The sequence below is a fragment of the Podarcis tiliguerta genome (assembly GCF_965153285.1).
Source record: "Podarcis tiliguerta genome assembly, chromosome: 9".
Classification (NCBI taxonomy): Eukaryota; Metazoa; Chordata; class Lepidosauria; order Squamata; family Lacertidae; genus Podarcis; species Podarcis tiliguerta.
This window is the reverse complement of record NC_139542.1, coordinates 10,981,500-11,003,333: the sequence shown is the minus strand read 5'-3', so window position 1 is coordinate 11,003,333 and position 21,834 is coordinate 10,981,500. Positions and strand designations below refer to the sequence as shown.

General features: G+C 46.6%; 1 protein-coding gene across 1 annotated transcript in view; it reads right to left on the bottom strand.

The window, feature by feature from the left end:
* The window catches only part of FRAS1 (Fraser extracellular matrix complex subunit 1), a 380,286-nt gene that overhangs the window by 195,507 nt on the left and 162,945 nt on the right, over positions 1–21,834 (bottom strand). The window contains exons 7-13 of the mRNA XM_083398098.1: positions 20,494–20,577; positions 17,254–17,355; positions 16,976–17,167; positions 9,444–9,533; positions 5,839–5,986; positions 4,124–4,267; positions 682–816 (exon numbers count right to left, since the gene is read on the bottom strand). Of these exons, the coding sequence (XP_083254224.1) occupies positions 682–816; positions 4,124–4,267; positions 5,839–5,986; positions 9,444–9,533; positions 16,976–17,167; positions 17,254–17,355; positions 20,494–20,577 (895 nt within the window). The remainder of the gene's footprint in view (positions 1–681; positions 817–4,123; positions 4,268–5,838; positions 5,987–9,443; positions 9,534–16,975; positions 17,168–17,253; positions 17,356–20,493; positions 20,578–21,834) is intronic.

The window sequence follows — 21,834 nt, the reverse complement described above, 5'->3', positions numbered from 1 at the left end:
ATTTATGTGGAAATTGTTTCAATGTGGTTGTGTAGTATTTGATATTTTATTACATTATGTCTGCAATTGTCTATTTTTTCATGTTGTAAGGTGCCCTGAGCATGGTTTTAACTGTAGAAAGACAGCTTACAAATAAAGTTATGTGTGTATCAATATACCCTAACATTCTTCATATATTTCGTTTCCACTTAGTTATGGCAATTGGCAGCCGAGATACAAAATCTTCCATTGTTCTTGTTATTTTTTAAACTTTTTTTTTTGTATCAGTTTAATAACAGCAGCTGCTGTTTGACATTTTTGTTTTGTATTGTTATCAAGCATCTCTTTTACATAAAATACTAGCAGCCTTGTACTCAGCATTGCTCAAGAATTCTAATGTTCAGTCCACCATCTTGATTCAAAATGGCACCCAACTGTATCCAAAAACAGACAGAAAACTTCTCCTTGATCTCCGGAAACCATCATGCACATTGTAGCTGAAATATTGTAAGAGGTGTCCAAATGCATAGAGGAAAAATAACTTTCCAAAACATATAGTAGAGAAAAAGTCGTTCAGAGTTTAGAGGGCATTTGAGACCAGCTCCACAACAAACGTGCTATCTATTGTTGGGCCATACTGGCTGTCCTTACTAGACCAAGGAGAATACGCAGACAACTCATGTCATAAAACATCTATCTTACCTGTGCATTGGAGGGGTCCTGGAAAGAATCCTTCACCACATGAAGCCACACACTGGCCATCCTTCAACTGCAGCGAATCTTTACATGCTGTACACACAAACCCGTCAGTGCAATTAGAGCATGTCTTCTTGCAGGCTGACCAGGACAGGAAAGAAAGAAGAGTTTCTTACAGAACAGGAATCTGCAACTGGGGCCATATTTGCACTTAGAATCATAGAATCATAGAGTTGGAAGAGACCACAAGGGCCATCGAGTCCAACCCCCTGCCAAGCAGGAAACACCATCAGAGCACTCCTGACATATGGTTGTCAAGCCTCTGCTTAAAGACCTCCAAAGAAGGGGACTCCACCACACTCCTTGGCAGCAAATTCCACTGCCGAACAGCTCTTACTGTCAGGAAGTTCTTCCTAATGTTTAGGTGGAATCTTCTTTCTTGTAGTTTGGATCCATTGCTCCGTGTCCGCTTCTCTGGAGCAGCAGAAAACAACCTTTCTCCCTCCTCTATGTGACATCCTTTTATATATTTGAACATGGCTATCATATCACCCCTTAACCTCCTCTTCTCCAGGGGAGAACTGCCCTTACACTTTGGAGACTGCCCTTACACTCGATACGATACGATAATCTTTATTGCCATTGTCCCATACAGAACAACGAAATCTACGTAAGACATTCAAAAACCAACAAGCCTACTAGCCCAGCTATCCCAACCTGGTTAGCCCCCTAAAAACTCTGATACGCCATTTTTAAATACAATATACTCCCATAGAGACTCCTTACACTGCATTTAAAACCAAAATCACATTTGGATAGAAACTTTCTCAGGTGGCTAGTCCTAGTCTTTATAACCCTTTCCAGCTGAAAGAGATCATTTCCGGGGTGCGCACTATCCTGTGCCATCTCTGCAGCTTTTTTAATGGCACCTCGAAGCACAGATTTGATCCAAGGTGGGAAGAGTGCACCCAATTATTCTCTCCGCAGTCTTTACAACCCTGGACAGCATTGTTTTTCCCCTGACCATGCAGCTCCCAAACCACACACACAGACCATACGTTAATACACTCTCAACAGTACAATGGTAAATGCCATCAATAGGTCCTTTGAGTGCATACAGCACTCCCTCCTTGATGTGGCCTTTCAGGTGCTTACGAAGGATCTAAATCATCATATGGGTATCAGTAATCTCGGTAAAAGGCTCTGCTATGGATGATGATGAGTGGTTCCTCATCATCCTGGGGAAAAGTGACAAGAGGGGTGCCGCAGGGTTCTGTCTCGGGCCCAGTGTCGTTCAACAACTTTATGAACAACTTGGATAAATGAGCTGATGGGATGCTCATCAAATTTGCAGATGACACCAAACTAGGAGGGGTAGCCAATGGTGCAGAAGACAGAATCAGGGTTCAAGATGACCTTCACAGATTGGAGAACTGGGCCAAAACTAATGAAGGGAATTTCAATAGGGACAAATGCAAGGCTCTGCACTTAGGCAAGAAGAACCAGCTGCACATATGTTAAGATAGGGGACACCTGGATTGCCAGTAAAGGTAAAGGAACCCCCCCTGACCATTAGGTCCAGTTGCGGATGACTCTGGGGTTGCAGCGCTCATCTCGCTTTACTGGCCGAGGGAGCCGGCATTCAGCTTCTGGGTCATGTGGCCAGCATGACTAAGCTGCTTCTGGCAAAACCAGAGCAGCGCACGGAATCATCGTTTACCTTCCCGCTGGAGCAGTACCTATTTATCTACTTGCACTTTGTGCTTTCGAACTGCTAGGTTGGCAGGAGCAGGGACCGAGCGACGAGAGCTCACCCCGTCGCGGGGATTCGAACCACTGACCTTCTGATCGGCAAACCCTAGGAACAGTGCTTTAGACCACAGTGCCACCCGCGTCCCATGGATTGCCAGTAGTACATGTGAAAAGGATTTAGGGGTCTTAGTAGATAAGAAGCTCAACATGAGACAACAGTGTGATGCAGCCGCAAATAAAGCTGATGCTATTCCTGGTTGCATCAGCAGAAGTCTAGTGTCTGTTTGGTCTTGGTCAGACCGCACATGGAGTGAGTCTTTGGACCACAATTTAAGAAGGATATTGACAAGATGGAACGCATGCAGTGGAAAGCAACCAGGATGATCAAGGATCTGGAAACCAGCCTTATGAGGAATGGTTGAGGGAGCTGGGTATGTTGGATGGCCATCTGTCAGGGATGCTTTAGTTGAGATTCCTGCATTGCAGTGGGTTGGACTAGATGACTCTAGTCATCCTAGAATCCTAGAATCATAGAGCTGGAAGAGACCACAAGGGCCATGGAGTCCAACCCCCTGCCAAGCAGGAAACACCATCAGAGCACTCCTGACATATGGTTGTCAAACCTCTGCTTAAAGACCTCCAAAGAAGGAGACTCCACCACACTCCTTGGCAGCAAATTCCACTGTTGAACAGCTCTTACTGTCAGGAAGTTCTTCCTAATGTTTAGGTGGAATCTTCTTTCTTGTAGTTTGGATCCATTGCTCCGTGTCCACCTCTCTGGAGCAGCAGAAAACAACCTTTCTCCCTCCTCTATGTGACATCCTTTTATATATTTGAACATGGCTATCATATCACCCCTTAACCTCCTCTTCTCCAGGCTAAACATGCCCAGCTCCCTTAGCTGTTCCTCATAAGGCATCGTTTCCAGGCCTTTGACCATTTTGGTTGCCCTCCTCTGGACACGTTCCAGTTTGTCAGTGTCCTTCTTGAACTGTGGTGCCCAGAACTGGACACAGTACTCCAGGTGAGGTCCAACTCCAACTCTACAACGTCCAACTCTACAATTCTACGATTCTGTGATGTTTCTGACCAACTGAAAACCACAAAGGCATCCCTCTTGTTGAAAAGCACACACTGACGAACTTTGAAAGTCAACACAACTCTGGGCATGCTGTCAGCGCCCTTTTTTCTGACAAAGGGAAGCCACAATTGACATATTCATCCTTCCTTACCTGGAATCATCTGCAAGGAAGAAGGGCAGGTTATTAAGTCATTATTTTATTTGTAGGGAAAAGTTGATAAGTAAGTCTGCTTTTCATTATTCAGAAAAGCACCCCACAGAGTGTTACAGGCATAAAAAAACATGAAAATGTTTTATTTTTCTGCAGCTAAGTAGAATATTTGAAATACAGTGGACGCTCGGGTTGCGTACATAATCCGTGTGGGAGGCACATTCACAACCCACAGCATCTGCAACTTGCAGCGGCGCATCTGCGCACATGCGGGTTGCAATTTGGGACTTCTGTGCATGTGCAAAGCATGATTTAGCACTTCTGCACATATGCAACCACTGAAACCCGGAAGTAACCCATTCCAGTACTTCCGGGTTTTGGCGGTCCGCAACCCAAAAAAAAAACGCAACCTGAAGCGTCTGTAACCCGAGGTATGACTGTATTGTAAATAATAAATAGATTACCTAAGCAAAGTCCAGCATCCTGATAATACCCGGATCCACAGCTGGCCACACAGCGCCCAGCCTGCAGCAGCTTGGTTGTGTCACGGCAGACGTCGCAGAGGTCAAAAGACTGTGAGCAGGTCACACAATCCGCATGGCACTGACCTGTTGTTGGTGAAGAAAAGGCAACTCTGGTTCAGTATAGTTGAGTGTAACAATCAGAGGGCAAAGGTTTTATCAGGCCTCTTCTCCCTCAACTGTCATTTGGGGACAGCCATTTTATCAGTGGGAGAGATATGGATAAAGGTAAAGGGTACCCCTGACCATTAGGTCCAGTCATGGCCAACTCTGGGGTTGCGGTGCTCATCTTCCTTTATTGGCCCAGAGAGCCGGTGTACAGCTGGGTCATGTGGCCAGCATGACTAAGCCGCTTCTGGTGAACCAGAACGCTGGTGAACGCTGTTTACCTTCCCGCCAGAGTGGTATCTATTTATCTACTTGCACTTTGACGTGCTTTCAAACTGCTAGGTTGGCAGGAGCAGGGACCGAGCAACGGGAGCTCACCCCGCCACGGGGATTCAAACCGTCAACCTTCTGATCGGCAAGTCCTAGACTCTTTGGTTTAACCCACAGCGCCACCCGCTAGAAATTGGGGGCTGAGTTTTTGAATTCTCCCCCTTCCCTCCTTGCCCCTGTGTTGTATTTTTGTTTGTTTGTTTCTTAGAATGTAACCTTGTGGGTAAGGAGTGTCTTGTTTTGATTTCATGTAAGTTGCTCTGCGAGCTTTGCTGGCTGAAGAGTGGGGTACAAATGCTATTATTATTATTATTATTATTATTATTATTATTATTATTATGCCACCCACTCTGGGTGGCTCCCAACATAATGTTAAAAACACAATAAAACATCACACATTAAAAGCACGAAGAAATAAAAATATATATGCACATATGCAGTATTTGTTGCAGTTGTTATTACAACCACAGTTAATACGCTTCTTCTTCTTCGGCGATCACTCGTAGCCAAGTAAGATTGTCTTCCATAAACACAGTTTTAACAGTGAGTCTGTAAGTGACTGTGGAGGCCAATTCTGCAACCACACGTCCTTCCACATTGGGGACACAGATTTCTGGGCAGGAGTTGATCACGGTGAGGGTTTGCCAGACCTGCCTTCCTCTTAGCACGTTTCTCCCTTGCGTCCTGAGTTCGAGCGTCTTCGAAGTCCATGACACCTTTGGTAAAGGCTGTTCTCCAACTGGAGCGCTCGCAGGCCAGTGTTTCCCAGTTGTCGGTGTTTATGCTACATTTTTTTAGATTTGCCTTGAGACAGTCTTTAAACCTATTTGGTGACCACCAGCATTACACTTTCCATTTTTAAGTTCGGAACAGAGTAGTTGCTTTGGAAGACGATAATCAGGCATCCAGACAACATGACGAGTCCAACGAAGTTGATGTTGAAGAACCATTGCTTCAACACTGGTAACCTTTGCTTCATCCAGTACACTGATATTAGTTTGCCTGTCTTCACACACGCGCACACACACACACACACACACATCCTTTTGTGTTGGAATCTTTGTAAGGCACCCTTTCTGGCTGAAGAGCAGGGCAAAGACTCTTCAAATGAAAACAAGACAAATGACTAAACAAACACAGGATACCTGCGCCCGAGCCTTCAGGGACAAGGAGGGGCGAGACATTTGAAAAGAAACAAAGTTCAACGGTCATAAAAATACCTGGCTCGCAAGGAGGGCAGCATTGTCCTGCTGTGGCAACTGCGACGCTGCCTGTGGGGCACGTTGGGCAGGACGGAGAGGAGCAAATCACATCGGAGTCCTGGCACTCGCATTCACGGCACACAGCCTCTTTCCATTTTTCTCCGCTCTGCATGAGAAAATGATAACGGCCTTGGCCTATTGTATCTTTTCAGCACTATGTTATTTATTAAATTTCGTGGTATGTGGAACAAGAGCCAAAAGGGGATGGAGCACGGGCAGGCAAACTAAGACCCGGGGGCCGGATCTGGCCCAATCGCCTTCTAAATCCGGCCTGCAGACGGTCCGGGAATCAGCATGTTTTTACATGAGTAGAATGTGTCCTTCTATTTAAAATGCATCTCTGGGTTATTTGTGGGGCATAGGAATTCGTTCATTTCCCCCCAACAAATATAGTCCAGCCCCTGCACAAGGTCTGAGGGATAGTGGACCGGCCCCCTTGCTGACTCCCGATAGAGCAACAACTCAATTTTACCTTTGCACAGTAAGGTGATTTCTAAACACACAGCTGCAGCTCCCAAAGGGGTTTCACAGTCAACCCCTCTTCACAGGGAACTCTGGGTGTTGTAGTTCTAAGAGGTGGATGGGGGGGGTCTCCTTACAGCTCTCAGCACCCTTAGCAAACTACAGCTCCCAGAGGAGGGCTAGGGGAAGACATGACGGTTTAAAGCGGCATCGTTGTGCTTTAAATGTGTGGTGTGAATGAGGCCACACATGTGCGCATAAAATGTACATCTGTACATGTCTTCGGATATAAAAAGAGGCATCCCACTCCTTGACAAACACCTAAACTAGCCTTGGAAACGGAATGCTTTGCTCCACCGGCAAATGCTTTGATGCAGGCTTAGATGTTGCAGTTCAGACAAAATTGATCTTTTCCCCCTGCCTGTATTGATTACACTGTTAGGAGCCATTCAATTGTACAAATGTAGCAGCTAATATCATCATTCAATTGCCAGAATAAGGAAAGCCCTCAAAATCTGATCGCATCAAATTATGATAAAACAGCTAAACATTTGGGAGCAAGAGTGCTGTAAAACATTATCGAATGAGGTAATCCCATTCCAATAAAGCTGGCAATCGACAGAACATTTCAAGATTGTTTCCAAGCATCCTGAAAGTGCCTTTCTGTTGTGCAACCTGTCTCTCTCTCTCTCTCTCTCTCTCTCTCTCCTTGAAACACACTGCGATCAGACCGCAAATGAGTGGGATAGTTTTGCCGTTGGGCAAAGGGCTGGAATAAATTTCCTTTGGGTACTTCTGTGGCATATAATGTTATGAATTTGGCAGTCCTGGTTTCCTGGTTACTGCGGATCAATCTTGATTTTTGCCTAGGGTGGCTGGGGCTACCCCATTAGATGGGCAGCAATCATCACCTGATTGACAGTCCAGGAGGCCTGACAAAACATGATGGACTAGTTGAAGTGCAGGAAAAATCAATAGTCTCTCAGGGGTGGCACTCACAATTAATCATGGTAGTAGCCCAGCATGCTTATTTGTTCCTAAGGTGTCTATTGATTGCTGTTCTGGCTGCAAGCTGTTAGCAGCCTGCCTACCATTTTGTATCCTCCATCAGGCCCTGGTTCTATCGTCAATCAAAATTTTATTACGGTCATAGACCAGCATAAGTAGGTGGGGGTACAATCAATTAAAGTCTGTGAAATGTTTTGGAAAGCTAAAATTATTAAAACATAAGGTACATATAAAAGACTAAAGGTAAAGATAAAGGTACCCCTGCCCTTACGGGCCAGTCTTGACAGACTCTAGGGTTGTGCGCCCATCTCACTCAAGAGGCCAGGGGCCAGCGCTGTCCGGAGACACTTCCAGGTCACGTGGCCAGCGTGACATCGCTGCTCTGGCGAGCCAGAGCCGCACACGGAAACACCGTTTACCTTCCCGCTAGTATGCGGTCCCTATTTATCTACTTGCACCTGGGAGTGCTTTCGAACTGCTAGGTTGGCAGGCGCTGGGACCAAACAACTGGAGCGCACCCCGCCGTGGGGATTCGAACCGCCAACCTTTCAATCGGCAAGCCCTAGGCACTGAGGCTTTTACCCACAGCGCCACCCGCGTCCCTATATAGAAGACTAAAAGAAGCTAAAAGAATGGTTAGGGGCATTAAACAAATGTGGAAAAGCATGAAAGGTTAGTATATAAAAGGCTATGGCTATCAAGTGTTCATTAAATCTAGTTTGTGGTGCAGGTCAAGGATTAAGCGTCATTTCAGGGATACATTCATTGCAGTGAAGAAATGGCAGGTGCAACCAAAAATTGGTGGAGAATATTTTTTTTGGGGGGGGCGAATTCTGCAAATCGGCCTACTTCTAGGGGAGCAAGAAAAACCTCAGAAATTTTCTCACGAAAACTGAGAGTTCTCTGCTTAGCTCCAGTTTCCAATGCCCTTTCACCCAGAGGAAACAAAAAACCGGAGCGAAATGCTCCTGGAATGTCTCTCATTACAGAGGAATGGGGCAAGAACCTCAGGACTGATTGATAGACACAGCCAGCTCCCAACATCCCAGCACACTGAAGCATGGCCAAGAAACAGATCCCGGGCAATTGAGACAAGAGCTGGCTTGACTCTGGCTGCAGACAAGGGCTAGCCTGGTATGCAATGGCTCCCCGTGAGTTCTCCAGAGCAAAGTTACAGTACCTTCCTATGCACTTTTGCTCTAAAGTTGCCCCACGGCACTCAGTGGGGTTTACTGCCAGGTTAGTTGCACATAGAACTGATTGCTGAAAAGGGCAAAGGACCACAGAAGCTGCGAGTCCTGCTAGCTGGAAACTCCATTCTGTTCCTCCTCTCATTTCAGATTCGTCAACAAGGAAAGTTTGTACAGTGGTACCTTGGGTTAAGAACTTAATTTGTTCCAGAGGTCCGTTCTTAACCTGAAACTGTTCTTAACCTGAAGAACCACTTTAGCTAATAGGGCCTCCCACTGCCACCGCACCGCCACTACACGATTTCTGATATCAACCTGAAGAAAGTTCTTAACCCGAAGCAATATTTCTGGGTTAGTAGAGTCTGTAACCTGAAGCGTATGTAACCTGAAGCGTGTGTAACCCGAGGTACCACTGTACAGTTGGTTGCAAACGGGATCCGTTCCGGAGGCCCATTCACAACCTGAACAGAACACACCCCAAGTCTGCGCATGCACGGGTCGTGATTCGCCGCTTCTGCGCATGCGTGTGACGTCATTTTGCGCACATGCGCATACGCGAGCGGCGAAACCCAGAAGTAACCTGTTCCGTTACTTCCGGGTCACCGCAGGACGCAAGCTGAAAACGCTCAACCTGAAGCAAACGTAACATGAGGTATGACTGTATACTTTCCAGCACTCACTAGCTTAAGTGCTAGAATATTGCTTTTTTTAAAAGAAAAAACAACAGATTTTTGGATGCAGAAACGCATCTTTCAGCTAAGTAGATATCTGGAAGTTATAAACCTACATGGCTCAGGTTACGTAGCCTGTGATTCTACACTGATGGCTCCCATTTGGGTGAATATCATTCTTCAATCCATCACCCAAACAGTTCTATGTCCCCCAAGTTTTCAGGCTACTTACATATTTGGTACGCCCTTGGTGAACACAGGGCCTGACTCTGGAAATGCATTCAGGACAGCACTTGCCTTCTAAATGAACTAATTCTTCACCCTGTGGAGAAAGAGACAGCCTCAGCATGATACCCAGAATTAGCATTTTTAAAAAAAAAAAATACAATGCTGGAAGAAGACAGTGGGAGCCCGAACTTTTTTTTAACTGGAATGCAGTCTTTAAGATCCTATTTCCCTTTATCACTCCTGGAGCTCATTCCATCACTCTTGGTTCTCTCCCAAAAGATATGTGTGCTTAAATACCTTTGTGGCTGCAGAACAATTCCCGCAAGCTCCCAGTCGAAATGCCACAAAACTGGCAAGGGATCAAAACGGGGATCCAGTTTCATGGACTGAATCCAGCCCGCATGGCTATCGCAATCGGCTTGCTTGATTACTTTGTCGTCCATCGCAAAAGTCCATTGCAAGAGCTTAAGAGTGCTGGGTAGGGCAATGGCCCCTTTTTAGCCTCACAACCACCCCTGTGAGGTAGGCCAGGCATAGATTAGGCTGCTGAGAGAGTGCAAACTGCATGATTGCCACTGAGCCGCGAAGGCAAACGGGGACTTGAACCCAGGCCTCCCTGGTCAGGCCAAGGAGATAAAGGTAATGAACATGGCTCTCTTGCTTCTCAGTTTCCCCTTACAACAACCCTGTGAGGTAGGTTAGGCTGGGAGAAGGTAGCTGGCCCAAGGTTACCCAGTGATTTTCACTGCTGGGGGGGGGGGATTTGAATCCGGGTCTCCCAGTTCCCAATCTGACACTCTCTTTTTTTCCAACAAATTTTTATTACCGTATTTTTCGCCCCATAGGACGCACCGGCCCATAGGACGCACCATGTTTTTTGGGGGGGAAATAAAGGGAAAAAATTATTCCCCCCTCAGGCGCTTGTGGGGCCGGCAGTGGGGAGAAGCGCTCCGCCTTCAGAGCAGGTCCGGGGACAGGGGGAAGACACGCTGCGCCTCCCCGCTGTCCCCGGAGCTTGTGGGGCAGGTAGCGGGGAGAAGCGCTCTTCTCCCCGCCGCCTGCCTTCAGACCAGGTCCGGGGACAGGGGGATGACGCGCTGTGCCTCCCAGCTGTCCCCGGAGCTTGTGGGGCAGGCAGTGGGGAGAAGCGCTCTTCTCCCCGCCGCCCGCCTTCAGACCAGGTCCGGGGAGAGCGGGAAGACGCGCTGCGCCTCCCCACTGTCCCCGGAGCTTGCGGGGCTGGCGGTGGGGTCTCCCCGCCATCAGCCTCCAAACCACTTCGGGAGACAGCTGGATGGCGGCGTTCTGCCTCCCTCTGTCCCCCGAACTTGTGGGGCTGGCACTCGGGCTCTCCTGAAGCCTGGAGAGCGAGAGGGGTTGGTGCGCACCGACCCCTCTCGCTCTCCAGGCTTCAGCAAAAGCCTGCATTTGCCCCATAGGACACACACACATTTCCCCTTCATTTTTGGAGGGGAAAAAGTGCGTCCTATAGGGCGAAAAATACGGTATTTTCTTTACACATTCATTCTTACAGTACATTAATCAACCGATAAACCTAATACTTTGTCGAGCTTGCGACTTCCCTCCCTCCCTTCAGTTGGTATCCCTTATCACATCCTGTCGCGTATTTTATCTTTTTACACCTAAATCATCCTGTCCACATTGTAGAAGTTACTTCAATCCTGCTAGTGTCTTTAAGCTTTTACAGTTGTCCTTTAAATACACAACTCCAATTTTTCCGGCATCTTTGATCATCCTGATCCTGAATCCTGCCAGTCAGTTTGGCTAACTCTGCATAGTCCATCATTTTCGTCTGCCACTCCGCAATGGCAGAAACTTCTTGTGATTTCCAGTTTGGGGCCAACAAAGTCCTTGCCGCAGCTGTGGCATACATGAATAATCTTGGATCTTTTGTCTTAATCTCCTTTCCCATCAGGCCAAGCTGATATTCTAATATTTTCTTAAGTTCATTGTAAATCGACTCCCAAAATATTGTTACTTTATCACAAATCTACCACATGTGATAATATTCACCATCCACCCCTTTGCACTTTCAACATTTTTAAACCCTCATCCTATACATTATACATTTTTGCCAATTTTGTTGGTGTTAAATGTCACCTATAAATCATCTTCTTTTTTTCTTTCTTTTTTAAAATAATTTTTATTAACAGGCCAATCACATCACATTATTCAAATCACATTAGTTCCAAATTATACAGCCAAATTTTAAATTTTTTGAGGGTACCCATACATCAAGCTCCGCATGAGTCCAAATTTCCGGATAACTCCAGACATCACTTATTTTGCTGCTTTAATTAGACAGTTCCATCCAGTTCGATTCGGATAGTCCTTTATTACTTTCTTTCTCTTCTTGTTGTTATCATATATTCCTTTCTTTGCGATCTCTGATGATTTTCACAAACAGGTTGAAAATTTGGCATCTCTGTGTGGGTTTTGTGCTCTTCCAAGAAAATATTATTCAGGGACAGCCTCTGTTCCATGCTTCCATAAACAAAGTTAATCTTCGGTCTGTCCATTATTTTTCCTCAGGCTAGCCCAATAAATCACCTATAAATCATCTTCATTAAATTTTCTTTCAGAGCCAAAGATGACATAAATTTTATACTTTCATTCCATAATTTTATCTAATTTGATGTTATGCCCAAAATCTATAGCCCACCTAATCTGACACTCTCACCACTAAACTACACAGGCTCGGTGGATATAGCAGATATATGTGTGTGTATATGTCTGGATCTAAATTCTCAGTCATGTGCGCTAGCTGTACCCCACAAAAGTCATCTTCATGTTACATATAAAAATGCAGTACTATTCTGCTCCCAATGGAGCAGAAAATTGTTGAATTGTTTCTTTAAATGTAAAGGTTCGTCATTGTTTCACCTGATGTGTATATCTTTAAGGGGCCAGAGCAAGGGCCAGAGCAAAATGACGAGATCCAGCTTTGCAGCTGTGAAGCATGGCAGGTGCTGCTGAGTTGCGTTGATTGGGCAGTGTCAGGGATTGGGTGTAGTATATAAGGAGCAGCACCTGGCTCTGCCATTACCCTGGGGGATGGGTTGGTGGTTGGGTCTGGTTTGTTGTTCATGTATTTAGTGTATAAGGAGTTTTTGTTTTTGTAATTAAGACCTTGTTTAAGTTATTTTTGAGTCCCTTTTTAATGCTCTCTACAGCGCTACCATACTGCAAAAAGCCAACAAAAATACCCTCTATGCATGTGACTGCCGCTGTGCGGATGTTATTGGCCCAGAGATGGAAAGAAGATAGTCCTGACCAGAGAAGAATGGCAGATCAAGTTGATGGCTTCTGCCGAAATGACAAAAATGACTGGAAGGGTAGGACTCGAACCGATGGCTTCAAGTTGCAAGAAAAGAGATTCCGACTATACATTCAGAAAAAGCTTCTGACAGCAGGAGCTGTTTGGTAGTGGAACAGACTTCCTTGGGAGACAATGGACTCTCGTTCCTTGGAGGTTTTTCAGCAGCGGTTGGGTGGCCATCTGTCATGGATGCTTTAGCTGAGATCCTGGCATTGTGGGGGGTTGGACCAAATGACCCATGGCTCCCTTCCAACTGTACAGTTCTACGAATCTATGGTTCCTCTGAAGGCAACATTTCGTTGACCCTTCACGGGGAAAGCTTTGATCAATGTTTGATCACCTCTGGGAAGTGTGCTTCTAGGAAAGGGAGGTTAAACTATTTATACATCTGTTGCAAAATTGTGCGGTGTGGAAAGAGCCCTTGTCACAGTACATATTGTGAACATTCCCGGTTGGTGCTGTTACCTACCCCGGCACGCACAAGAGCCCACTTCATATAAAAAGCAAGGACAAATATGTACAGGGTGGGGTCCTCCCTGCCAAAAAATGCCCGCCTGCCTGCCAAGATTCAGAGCTGGGGAGGACTGTTTAAGATAACGGTCTCATTTTCCCCTGCCCAGCTTACAATGCAATGCCAGGGGCCACAGTCGTGGCAGTGAGGCTGTTGAAATGAAAGCCTCTTCAAAGGTCTACACAATAGTTTGCGCCTCGTCTGATTCCCCGTGGCGACGCTATGTTCTGAAAAGGAAAAAAATGAAGAAAGAAAGCACTTTTTCTCTAATGCTTTCTCCTCAGAACATCGTGGCTTCCTGTTCTGTTGGGTGGGGACCCTCTTAAGAGCAGTCCTGCAGGATCAGACCTGGGGTGGCATTCAGCTAAGCCCCACTCAGTGGTTTTATAAATCGGTCTCTTGGTTCCATATATAGCGGGCAATTGGTGGCTGCAGCGAGGTGTGCGATTGGCAGTGGCGGGCAGGTGGGTGAGTGATTGGTGGAAGTGGTCTTAATTTTGAGTTTTAAAAAATAGGGGTCGTCTTATACATGGGGGCGTCTTATACACGGAAAAATATGGTTGTTGTTATTATTATTATTATTATTATTAGTTGGGTCTGAACTCCTTTTATACAAAGCTACTGTGGAAATATGAACCTTGAATGGTTCACGTTAGCGCTGCTCATCCCACACAATGGGCTGTCGCTGCTTCTCAAACGCAACTGCAGCTGTTCATTGTGAGGGAACAGGCGTATTAACCCGAGCCTCTCAAAGAAACAGAAGCCCCCGCTGAGGAAAAGATCTTAACACCCACAGTGGCACCCTTTTAAAAATATCCCAGAATGCCTAGGATATTGCTCGCTCTCTCTCAGAACAGCAGAGCTGAGGCGGGAGCTAGCAAGAGAGGATTGTGGGATTTCCCGGGACGGTACGATGCCTACCAACAAACTTCACCCTTCTCCCAGTCATCTGGTAATAGGTAAATAAATGCAAGCCCGCATTTGTCGGAGAACTTAAGAGACAGCCACCTGAAACTCGCTGCTTGTCGATAGACTCATCCCAACCAGTTTGCTGGAAGCGTGTGAAATGAGTTTCTTTTCTTGCATAGTCTCCATAATCCTGTCTCTTCCTACCTGCCCTGCCTACGCAAGTGGCCTCGTTGCAGCTTAAACAGAGTTATGTGACCAGAAAAGTTAATTCTTCCCCAACGAAGGATGAAACCCGCGGAGACCTGGCTTCAATTTAGCTCCGGTTTACTGATGCAAATGTCCTAAATACAGAACTAGCTGGGAAGATTCAGGAAGGTTTTGAAAGCAGGCGGAAGGGGAGAGAGAAGATACCTGCTGCTTTTGTTGCCGACTTTATAAAATATTTCGGTGGAATGGCACCGATGACACCTCTGGGGGCTGCTGAGCTAGAATACATCACTGATAATAAGCCGCGGAGTGCGCACTCTGGACTAAAAAATACATAGCTATCCATCTAAAGTTAATCCAAATTCCACATCCAAAAGAGCCGAGTTCGGCTGCCCCTGTAAATAATGCAAATTTGCGAAATGTCTCTTACTTTGCATAATTGATGCTGTGAATCCTTACACACACACACACCCCGACTATCTAGCGTCATTTATTCTGCTTATCATGAAGCGCGGGCAAGAAAAGTGGCAAGACAGTATGGACTCCCTGCCCAGATGTCAGGAGCAACTGCAGCTGGGGCTGGGACCCCATAGCTCTTGTGTACAGCTGCCCCGTAAGCTGCCAGCGTTGGGTATGTGGGCATCTGTGGCAGGAGGGGGGAGAAAGTGGGCAGTCCCACTGTCGAGAACACATGGCAGATGCTTAACTCTTTATTGTCAAAGATAACACTAATAATAATAATAATAATAATAATAATAATAATAATAATTTATTATTTGTACCCCGCCCATCTGGCTGGGTTTCTCCAGCCACTCTGGGCGGCTTCCAACAAAGATTAAAAATACCTTAAAATGTCACACATTAAAAACTTCCCTGAACAGGGCTGCCTTCAGATGTCTTCTAAATGTCAGGTAGTTGTTCATCTCTTTGACATCTGGTGGGAGGGAGTTCCACAGGGCGGGTGCCACTACCGAGAAGGCCCTCTGCCTGGTTCCCTGTAGCTTTGCGTCTCGCAGTGAGGGAACCGCCAGAAGGCCCTCAGCGCTGGACCACTTGCATCACTTTTACAGCTCTGGATATCTGTGAATACCAATCTAGCAGCTAGGCAGCTATTTCAGGTCCATGTTCTGTGGAGCAGTTGTCGCAACAGGGGACCACCCCCTTTCCACCAGCTGGAGACTATGCCTGCATGGAAACTTCCTCTGCCCTTCCCCTTTCAGCCCCTTCCTGGTCCTGGGTTACTGTTGTGCTGGAGAAGGGTGGGGAATATTTCACTTGCCTGGCCTGCCTCTTCCTCCAACCCCTCCTGCGCTCCACCCTCCAGCTCTGAAGTTTCCCTTGCCTCTGACTCTTGCCTCTTGAGGGATTGTCAGAGACTGGCATAATGAGGATGAGTGGTGGGTGCCGCCTGCCCTAGAGCCCCCCCCCAAAAAAAGTCCTATTGGTCACAGGGCCTGGCTGCTGCACGCACTCCTGACAGGTGGGACACTGGAGAGCAGTCTAGGGAACGGACGAGGTGGGAGACGCTAGCAGCAGGAGCTTGGAGCGATCAAAGGGGGGTGGGGTGTCAGAAAAAAGAGGCCCTTCTAAGACAGGCTGAGAGTTGTAGTGTGAGCACAGACTCAAACAGAGAGGAGTCAGAAATTGCTACCCAGCAGCGGGACAATCCCAGTTCTGCTGGCTTACCTCCCCCTCTGACACTCCGACCGAGGAGAGACCTGCACATTGCTGAGCAATAGGCCAGACATGCCCAGAGGAGGAACCACCCCCCTTGATGCAGCCTTCGTCTGCTTTGGAGGGATCCAGAGTGTGGGGCTAGAAGGGAAGTGTAGGGCCAGTGGTCAGTTTCAGCAACATATCCTTCTGGATTAGGCCGAGTCAGAGGAACTCTGTTGTGTTGCCATTTTCTGTGCATAAAATCTAATTGCATTTCATGCCTCATGTTCTTCCTGCCCTGTGGATGACCTGCGCTTGCCGGACAATCCCTTGACACTGGTACAGTTCCCCACAAATCACTGGCCCCCTCTCCAGAGCCAGACTCCAACACCTCTTCCCCACAGCGCACAGTTGCCTGTATCCTGACAGTCCCCGGTACCCACCCCAAATAAACCATAATCGGGGAATATTTGTGGAATATTTGAAAAATCATGGTATGCAACTAAGTGCATTGGTAGGGTTTACTTAAATCAAGCAGTTAAAAGTATTGTCAAGATTAATTGTAGAACTGTTCAAAAATGGAATGAAGTGGAAAAGCCAGTGTTAAAAATTTAAACAAGAGAAGAAGCCGCAAAAGGGAGGGAGGGAAGTCTGATATGTATTGATATTGGAAATATGAGACTTTAAAATGTGTATTCATAAATTATTGAAAACTGAAAATAGAATTTATAATGGTTTTATCAAAACAAATAAAACAAAACAAATAAAACACAACCCCCAGATTCCCAGCTTTCATTTTTGCTTTTCCTGTTGGTTTTTTTTAGTTTTTAGTTAGTGTTTCTGGGAATCTTCTATGTAAATAAATAATAGAACTAGATAGATAAGGTTGCTCAAAACGAGGTCATTTTCTTACCGGGGCACACTCCACCTTGGCACACCCTCCGTGCCAGCAAGAGACTCGCCCTCCATCACACATGCAGAACTCGCATCCGGTACCGTTCCACATCTCGTCGTGGTACCTCACGACGCCGTCATGGACGCAGCTCCCCTTGGAGGAGACGCATTCCTCACAGCAAACTCCAGGACGCTGTATTTTGCTCTCCCCCTAGGAACACGCAATTCAGATGCCTCGTGAAAAGAGAAAACAGCAAATTGCCTGGATTCTCCCAGGATTCCAAGCTCAGGGATTACCTTCTCGCAGGTCACAGGTGTGCAGGTCTGCCTCAGACACCGGGGCTCCCCTCTGTCGCAGACGCAGGTTGTGCAGGCATCTTTCTGCCACTGCTGGCCGTGCTGTGCAACAGAAATAAACGTAAGTACTCCATTCAGGTTAACCGCTGATGTCCACATGGGGTGGACAACACCACAAAATACCCTGATGAAGACTGGGCATCCACAAAATGGTGGCTGGCTTTTGGGAGGAGAAAAATGAAAAACTGGGCGGTAGGAGGAACCAAATAGAGTATCCTGAGCAGGCACACAAAGATTAATAGAATTGTAGGGAAGAGAACATGAGGGTCATCTAGTCCAAGCCCCTGGAACATGTGCAGAGGAGGGTGATTGTTATGTACTGAGTTGAATAGGATCCAAAATGCAGCAGTCTGATTGGTCCTAGAACAACAGGATTCAGAATGCAGCAGTGTGATTGGTCCTAGAACAATGCAGCAGTATGATTGGTCCGCAGGAGCCACCCAATCCAGCTCCAGATGGAAGTGAATCCACAACCTGATTGGCCTACAGGAGAAATCCCGGAATAAGCCAATCACGTGCAGCCCATTGTGTAAATAATGTATATAAAGCAGATATTTGGGGGGAACATTCATTCCTCCTCACCACTATGAGCTGAATAAAGAGCATGAAATCCACTCTCGACTCTGAGTATATTTCAGTGACCAAGGTGATCCAGGAGCTGGAAACGAAACGTATTCTAAAGGGGAAAGTCTTCACTTTTTTATGATGGCAGAAACCTGCATTATTTTTATGGGACACTTTGATTTTTAAATGAACTGATGGGGTACGCCAGCCAACCAAAACCAACAAGCGTTTGCTTTGGTTGCTGCTAAGGAGGGCGATACTCGTTGTGCTGACTCAAAAAGGGGGTGGGAAGAGAAAAAGGGGTTCTGCCCTCTGCACTTCTGGGGCATTAGCCATACTCTGGTTTTTGCTAGCTGTGGACAGCAAGCTCCTTCTCAGACCTTCCTAGTTTACAACTTGATCCTTTTTTAACGAAACACATTGCATAAATGGTCTTATGTGTCTTAATTTTAAAATAAAATGCTATCAGCTGCGTGGGGGGGGGGGAGGATCTGGAAACGAAGCCTTATGAAGAACGGTTGAAGGAGCTGGGTATGTTTAGCCTGGAAAAGAGACTGAGAGGAGATACAATAGCCATCTTCAAATATCTCAAGGGCTGTCCCATGGAAGAGGGAACAAACTTGTTTCTCCTGCTCCGGAGGGTAGGACTTGAACCCAACGGCTAAGGGAGCTGGGCATGTTTAGCCTGGAGAAGAGGAGGTTAAGGGGTGATATGATAGCCATGTTCAAATATATAAAAGGAAGTCACATAGAGGAGGGAGAAAGGTTGTTTTCTGCTGCTCCAGAGAAGCGGACACGGAGCAATGGGTCCAAACTACAAGAAAGAAGATTCCATCTAAACATTAGGAAGAACTTCCTGACAGTAAGAGCTGTTCAGCAGTGGAATTTGCTGCCAAGGAGTGTGGTGGAGTCTCCTTCTTTGGAGGTCTTTAAGCAGAGGCTTGACAACCATATGTCAGGAGTGCTCTGATGGTGTTTCCTGCTTGGCAGGGGGTTGGACTCGATGGCCCTTGTGGTCTCTTCCAACTCTATGATTCTATGATTCTAAGTTGTAGGGAAGGAGATTCCTGGCAATAAGAGCTGTTTGACTTTGGAATGGACTGCTTCAGAAGGTGGTGGACTCTCATTCCTTGGAGGTTTTGAGGCAGAGCTTGGATGGCCATCTATCACGGATGTGTCAGGGCAGGGAGGCAGAATGGCAGTTGGGATGCAGGGAACCTCCGAAAATCTTGAGAAGCAGTTCCTCTTCCTGCGGTGGGGAAAGCCACACCTCCAGTGGGGAAGAGGGGAAGGGACCAGAGGATGCTGTTGGGAGCCCCAGCGCAGCACCTTGTCAGTCTGAGAGTGGGGAAAGCCACACCTCCCGGGTAAAGGAGGGGAAAGGGCTAGGGGATGCTGCTGGGAGCCTCAGCACTGCTCCTGGCCAAGTCGGCCGGGAGGGAATCATGCCTATTCCGTCGCCCACCTTGCGCAGAGGTGTAAAACGCAAAGAAGGAAGGAAAAGGCTGGGGGTGACTAAGCTCTTATGTTGGGGGAGGACCCGGAAAGGACCACTCCCGGATTCTGCTAGTGACTGAGGCAGACATGAACTTGTGGTTCTGCACTGTAAATAGTTACATGAAGAGAAGAAGAAGAAGAGTTTGGATTTGATATCCCGCCTTTCACTCCCCTTCAGGAGTCTCAAAGCGGCTCACATTCTCCTTTCCCTTCCTCCCCCACAACAAACACTCTGTGAGGTGAGTGGGGCTGAGAGACTTCAGAGAAGTGTGACTAGCGCAAGGTCACCCAGCAGCTGCATGTGGAGGAGCGGAGACGCGAACCCGGTTCCCCAGATTACGAGACTCCCACTCTTAACCACTACACCACACTGGCTCTTGTGGTTCTGCACTGTAAATAGTTTTGCACCAAAATAAAACCTGTAAAAGACAGGTCGAAGTCCTGACTGGTTACTCACGAGCAACCACCATTGCCATCTGACAGGATGCTTTAGCTGCGATTCCTGCATTGCAGGGGGTTGGACTAGATGACCCCTGGGGTCCCTTCCAATTCTATGAATACAGGAATCTTTCACCCAACTTGTGGTTCAAGCCCACGACCCTGATATGAAGAGCCTGGTGCTCTACCTACTGCGCTATCCCAGCTTAACAACTTAAAATGTTTCGTTGCATGCCCTGCTCACATAACTCTGTAACGCATCAAATGCATTCCTGATTTTTATTTTTTTAAAATGCAAAGCTCTGTCCTGGATCGCCAGGGCCTGTTATCTCCCACCCGCCTTCGCCCTCCTCTTGCACACCACTTTTCAAACTATGTTAACAGGAACGGCCTTATCTACGCTGGCCTGTGAACTGAGTTGTCTCTCGCCAGCACATTCCTTTCTACTTCTTAATCCCCTTCATTTGTCGGGCTTCCCAGGAAGAAGAAAAGCAGCAGGTTGTAAAAAGGAGGAGAAGAAGAAGAAGAAGAAGAAGAAGAAGAAGAAGAAGAAGAAAGGGGGGGGGGGAGAAGTCGTTCACGCCAGCAAAAGCCTGAGTGCCGGGAGAGGAGCAGAAATGTGTCATATGCAGCCCACGCCAAGTCGATTCCTGCCGGGCTTTCATCAAAGGGTTCCCTTACCTCATATGCTCTCCCAGGTGCAGAGCAGGATTTCGGAGTGCATTGTGGGCAACACCTCCCAGCAGGTACAACCACACTTTCATCCTGAGCATTGTGGAAAGGGAGGGTGGAAAGAAAGAAATTGCATATAATAAGAGAGACACCAGACCTGGGAATTATAGGGACAGGACGACCCAGACCATATATGAATTTATTTGTGTATGCAACCACGGCGGCAAGAATGTTACTTGCCCCAAAAAAATGGAAAAGAAGAAGAAGTCCCAGCAAAAGAAGAATGGATAAAAACATTTATGGAATAAGCAGAAAAGGCGAAACTTACCGGAAAAATAAGAAAATCAAGATAGCAAACGCCTTATAAAAGAATAGAAATGGTTTGTTGAATGTTTGCAAATGAACTGTAAACAGATAAGAACATTGGCAGGATTATTGTAATAATCTGCAGTTTTATAAGAGTATATATTTAAAGTAGACGAACAAATGGTAAAATTAAGTAAATCTGGATATGCAGAAAATATTAAAAAATAAACTGAAGGAACCACAGAAGGAGGGGTTTTTGTAATGCTAAAATGATTATAAAATTATTGAAATGTATAAAATTGAAAATCATAAATAAAATCATTTTTAAAGGAGAGAGAAAGAAAGACAGACGGACGGACAGTCAGAAACTATATTAATAAGGAAATGTTTCACCTGGCAGGTCATGGAGCAAAGCAAATAAAAAAAGCTCTCAAATCAAGCAGCCCTCTTGATTTGGGACCTTTCATCCCTGAGATCTAATGCCCTCCATAGACCCCAAAAGACGAGGCACAGAGGGGCCTAGATCTCCCCTTAACTTTGCCCCAGGTAGCTAAGCCCCTTTCCCCCAGGATGATCAGGTAAAATGACTACAGCTGTAGGAATGGCTAACTGGTAAAGGCAAAGGATAGATACAGCCTATTTTCTAGCACCCAACAACCAATTATGCCATCTTACTTGCTGGCCCTGGGGGGCCCAGCAAGGGAGAAAGGAAGTGAACTGCACTGAGCACTAAATATGTGGCAAGAGAGATACAGGCAGAGACTAGAGTTGAGGCTGAGGGCAAAGAGGCCACTCTGTTCTGTTGTTCTACAATATTAATGAAATGTGTCTTGGGATCCCTTTTGCATTTAATTTTTGATTCTGCACGCTGCATCACCTTGACATATCCTCCTCCAGCCCTTTCAAAGCACATTCAAGGGTCCCCGATTTCAGCCCTTGGAGACTCCAGGGGGACAGCTGAAGCTTTGCAGCTTCAAGTCCAACTCTGAGATCTCTCAAATCTCAATGGGAGCCACTGATTCCATGGAGAAAAGTGAAGGCGCA